The following is a 5,680-nucleotide window of genomic DNA, read 5'->3' as shown; positions in this document are numbered from 1 at the left end:
CTATTCATTCATTTAAATTCACGCTGTGCTGAAATGGTTAAGCGTTATTAAAATTATCAGAACATCGATTTATATTACAAGTATTGCGAGACAAACTCCAAGTGTCTCGGTGGCCTAACAGGGAAGGCGATGGCACGGAAAGCCGGAGATTTCAGGTTCGACTCCTGGCCGAGGAGTTTTTTTCGCAATATTTTCAAATTAGTTAGGGGGGTATTTGGGATCTTTCATATATGAGATGCAAATCTAGCATCCTATATGATTTTAAGAATTGAAACTTTCAATTCAAAAATCACATGTAAAAATAATTTACATGAGAATTTTCATACATGTGTATATATATATATACATGCACGTTTATTCCTGCACAACATCCTGGGAATGGCTCGTATCGGCCTTGTTTCATTCTTAGTTTACCAAACTTCTTATCCTAAAATCCTTGGTGGGGGAAGTAATCAAACCTCACCTGTAATTAAGAATCCCGTAGTAACCCACAAAGAGAAGAGTTTCCAGGCTCCTCCGAATTCCTTTGAAATCGTCGATTGCGAGGAGGGAAGTTACCAAACCTCACTACGCAAGTCGACCTTCTTAAATAAAAATTTAAAAGGGTGAAATATTGCCTCCCTAGAAAGAATTAAATTTCCAAGGGTCGGGATAAATAATAAAGAAAAAATAACCAAAGAAGATAAACAAGAATTAAAATATGTCACTGCTGAAGAACTTTTAGAAAGATTAAGAAAAACAACCCTAGTAGTTTCAAAACTCTTTCTCAAATCTCAAAAATATTTAATCAAAAAGAAACCGTCCTCAAAAATAACAGAAACATTGCATGGTAAATCTAAGGAAATGATCGACATATTTATGAGAAAAAGAAAATCAACTCGAAGGACGGAAATAATAGAAGACCNCCTTGAGGCATTTGTTTCCGATAAAAATTGTTTAGTAGTAAGCGGAAATAATGAAACCTCACCTGAGAAAAAAAGATTGACATCTATTATTGATTTATTGCGGGGCAATCATTTAAGCGAATAAGAGAAAGAAAATGTAATCGAATTAATAAAAAACAGCCAGGATACATTTCATATTCCTGGAGAACAGCTGACAGCAACACACGTTTTGCAACATAGCATAAAAACCGCAGATGAGCAACCAATAAACACTCGTCAATACAGATTCCCTCAGCTCCATAAAGAGGAAATTACTTGCCAAGTAGAAGAATTGTTAAATGGTAGAATTATCAAACCATCGCAGTCACCGTATAACACACCCATATGGATAGTGCCTAAGAAAGAAAATTCTAAGAGAAACAAACGATGGAGAATGGTGTTAGATTTCAGAGCATTGAATGAAAAAACACTAGGAGACGTGTATCCACTGCCTAATATTGTTGATATTCTCGATCAACTGGGAGGAGCTAAATATTTCTCTGTGCTAGACTTAGCATCGGGCTTCCATCAGATAAAAATGGATCCCGCCGACAGCCATAAAACTGCTTTTACGACTCCGTTTGGGCATTATGAATTTGAAAGAATGCCGTTTGGACTTAAAAATGCTCCTGCAACATTCCAGCGAGTAATGAATATAGTCTTGTCGGGACTACAAGGACAAGAGCTGTTTGTTTACATAGACGATATTGTAATATATGCAGCCACTCTAGAAGAACACAAAAGAAAATACAACGCTTTAAAAAACCGACTACGCCAGGCTAACTTAAAATTACAACCAGACAAATGCGAATTCTTAAAAACCAAAGTAAATTATTTGGGCCACATAATTAGCAAAGATAGAGTCAGGCCCGATCCGAAAAACTTAGAAGCGGTTAAACATTTTCCTCAACCCAAAAATCCGAAAAACATTAAACAATTTCTTGGATTAGCCGGATACTATAGACGATTCATACCAAATTTCTCTAAACTAGCAAAGCCTTTGACTAACTTATTACAAAATGATACTCGCTTTGAATGGAAAGAAACACAAGATCAATCCTTTGAAATTTTAAAACACAAACTGTGCGAAGAACCAGTGCTTCAATACCCTGACTTTTCTAAACCTTTCATCTTAACCACCGACACTTCCGGAATAGCTATAGGCAGAATAATATCGCAAGGCGAAATAAATAAAGACAGACCGATCGCTTATGCATCGCGAACTTTAACAGATAATGAATTCAAATACGATACTTACAAAACAAAGGCGCTAGCAATAGTTTACTGCGTCAAGCATTTCAGACCTTACTTGTATGGACGAAAATTTACATTAGTCACAAATGCGAATTTTCCGATGGCGATTAAAATTAGCCGAATATGACTACGAAGTTGTGTACAAAACCGGCAAAACCAACGTGAATGCCGATGCTTTGTCACGAAACCCCGTGAATATCGAAGAAGCAAAGTGTCAGCCTATTAAAAATAACAAATTATTAAATCTTTACAAGCCAAAAAATGCAGATCGAATTTCACGATGGCTAGAAGAGAGTGACGAGGACGAATCAGAAGACAAAGAAGTCGAATTGCGTTACTCTGACGTCGAAGATAACGCCGAAGAATTCGTAACAGAGAACTACGAATTAAACAAAAATCCCGATTTTATTCCGTTTACGCAAGAAGAATTAAATGAACCAGACAAACAGATAATAGTAGAGGAAGCGCAAATTCACGCGCCACCCGCTGTCAACAAAGTACTAACGCGTAGCCAGGCTGCGAAACAAATAGAACAGGACAGCAAGATGTCTAGCGAAAGAAACGACCCACCAGACAAAAGAGAAACGCGAAGGGACAAGGAAGAAGAAAGAAGAAGCGATACGGAGGACGACGAGGAAAGTAGCAAAGAAGAGAAAGAAGAGAGCAGAGACTCAGGAGACAATACACCCGGACTCGCGAAAAATAANAATAAACCTATCATTATAGAAAACAAATTAATATTTGTTTTGCATTTAGTTGTTGCAGAGCTTGTAAAAAGCGTATTCATCGCGGGTAAGCGGCGGCTGTAATGTGTAATTTTCCGGTATTAGGTATTGCCCAAAGTCAGTATTTATCTTCGCGTCGTTCTCCGTCTGTGTTGTTTTTTCTACTGTGAGGGTAGGTATTTCAATGTCTTTGGCGAAATTATCTGACATTTTATTTGTCATATCATCCCCTGTTAGACAGTCTACAAAACTGTCGCAATCACTTTCATTTTGTTCTTTTTCCTCGTCTTCTGACGAAATAACTTCACTGTCCGGAAAACGTCGCACAAAAATATCTCCGCGATTTTGCTTAATCGAATTCTGTTCGTTTAACCACTGCTTCAATTTATATGCGTTAGTTAATGCACATTGAAAGTTGTTAAATCTTTCTCGAAGCTCGTGATAAAAGTACATCGTTCTTTGCCCGGCAAGCATTTGAACGATGGGGAAATAGTCTCCAGATTATATATATTTCTGGAGAGAAGATTTTGCAAGTAGCGAACCTTTTTGCTGCCTCTAACGTAGATACGTCGGCAGCTTCTTGTAATTTCGCGTAGATGAATCGCCAAATATTTAGGATTGCTTTCATCGTCGTTCCATTCGATGCCGTGATAGTAACGTGTAAGCCAATTGTTTTCTTTTCTTGATGTTTCTGATAATTCCGAGAAGAGATAAGGCGGCATTAGAGAAAATCCAGTGATCGGTAATATTTCTGTTGATTGCGACAACTGCGACTTCCTTGGGAATAAATTTGCTATCCGCATCGCGAAAGCCTTGTATGTCGATGACAATATCCATGACGTACGTTGCTCCTAGCGCGGAACGTGTATCGTAGCAAAGTGGTCTTTTCCCGAAAACCAGCTGCCTTTTATACTACATCGGTGTTTTTTTTATGATGACGTCGACAATATGGCAAAAGATGAATAGCGATAAAATGTAAACCTAACCACTAAAATCGACGATAACTTGACGTAAAGAGTCGATTTCTAGAATATTGTCGAATTTGGCGTAGACGATGCAGTTAATGGTAGTGTCAAGCGGTTTTTCGAATCGTACTTCTAAGCGTAAACTACCATGTTTTACAAGATTCCAATGTCCGACGCAATTAGCCGATAGATCTGGAGTAAGATCAAAAGCGAAAAGCGTGTAACCTTCANCATAAGCGTTTCTGCTTATAGAATTTCCTTCATTCAGGAAATGAATACCAGTTCCCGAAAATAAAGTATGATATGCTTCGACATATAGTTTTGCATTTTGCGAAAATAACGGTTGTAGAGGTCTGCTGGGAACCTGCGTGCCGTCNACATACAACGAGAAGAAATTTATATTATAATTTTTGAAATTAAACGGATTTAATTTTCTATCGCTGTTAAAAGCTTTGTTATCAACNAATCCGATTATTATCCGTTTTGGTAGTTGACCGAGTATTACATTATCTAATGTTTCACCCACAACACCAGAGTGAATAGTGAATGTTTTAACTTCGACTCGGATAAGAGGATATTTGGCGGTAGTTTTGCTCAGCATTCGCGCATGCTCTAGTAATATTCCAGGACTAATCTTTGCTCTTCTTATAAGCAAACTAGCATCTAAAATATGTAAATTTGATTCAGAAGCGGTTTCCATAAGACAAAAAGAATTTTTTGAGCGCACAAGTCTCATTCGCAGTTCTACGCCGTTGAGTAAAAATTTATCTTGATTAAAAACATCACAGTGAAGATGTCCGATGAGATCTACTGAGTTTTTGTCTTGAAAATANTTCGAACGATTACGAAGTCCGATGTTTAACGCCCCTTCTGTATCATCCATGCGCCCCGGAGTATCTTCCTCCCATAAACATGAAGTTAGATGGGAAGTTTTTGCGGGTAAAGAATAATTTAATAACGCTTCGATGTATGCGCGATAAGCGTAAGCGTTGTTTGGAGGAGATACGAGTTTTTGATTGAAATATACGTCGATTTGATTAAACATCGAATGTAGCAGATGATTTATGGGGCCTACTTTGACTGCTGATCCCGTTGCAGNGGGTTTTGACACCGTATCTATGCTTACGCGTAAACTTAGTAGGGTGTGCGTAAGATCTAGATATTCTTCGCCATGGCCTGGCACGACAAATTCTATGGGCGAGTCGTCTGCGAGAGAAGTCACAGGTTTGTAATAAATCCATTGCGAGCTTTCAATGCTAGTTTGTGTAGGAGGTAAAGAAAAGAGATCAAGCTCGCTCTTTGAACACTCGCACGAATGTGTGTGCAGAAAAGACATGATTATTTTACTTTTAGTTCTTGACCTCAGAGTCCGATTGACTTTACAATAATTAAGAGAATATATCGGCTGTTGTGCGCTTCNTGTTAACACGTCGGCTATTTTTTCTGCGAGTTATCTTCCGTTTTTTCTTCTTATGATTTTTCTTTGTTGACACTTTTTTCGTTCTCTTCAACGCTGTTTTTTTCTTACGTATTCCGACTTTTTTGTCTGTGCAGCACTGCTTACGCTTCGAAGATTTAGAGATGTGCGAGTTAAGGCCTGTGAGAGGAAACTGTGCCACTAATCTTTTTGCAGAGGGTTTATATCCCGTTCCCTTCATTAGACTGGAAATTTTTTCCTCTGCTTTTCTCTTGAGATTACTGGTCGATTCATTAAAGCAAGTTTTAACCGGGCGGGTTCCGTTTGACCACAGTACGATTCGACACCGCTCGATTCGACACAGATTTATTCGACACCAAATTATTCGACACCGTA

General features: G+C 38.2%; 1 protein-coding gene across 1 annotated transcript; it reads right to left on the bottom strand.

The window, feature by feature from the left end:
• Window positions 1-3,883: 3,883 nt before the first annotated feature.
• Window positions 3,884-5,203, bottom strand: LOC109862451 (uncharacterized protein F54H12.2-like). Its single transcript, XM_020442511.1, has one exon. The coding sequence runs from the start codon at window positions 5,201-5,203 to the stop codon at window positions 3,884-3,886; it is 1,320 nt and encodes a 439-aa protein (XP_020298100.1).
• Window positions 5,204-5,680: the final 477 nt, after the last annotated feature.

This window comes from Pseudomyrmex gracilis, unplaced genomic scaffold (genome assembly GCF_002006095.1).
Source record: "Pseudomyrmex gracilis isolate BER0280 unplaced genomic scaffold, ASM200609v1 scaffold_1811, whole genome shotgun sequence".
Taxonomy (NCBI): Eukaryota; Metazoa; Arthropoda; class Insecta; order Hymenoptera; family Formicidae; genus Pseudomyrmex; species Pseudomyrmex gracilis.
This window is presented reverse-complemented; position numbering and strand designations above follow the sequence as displayed.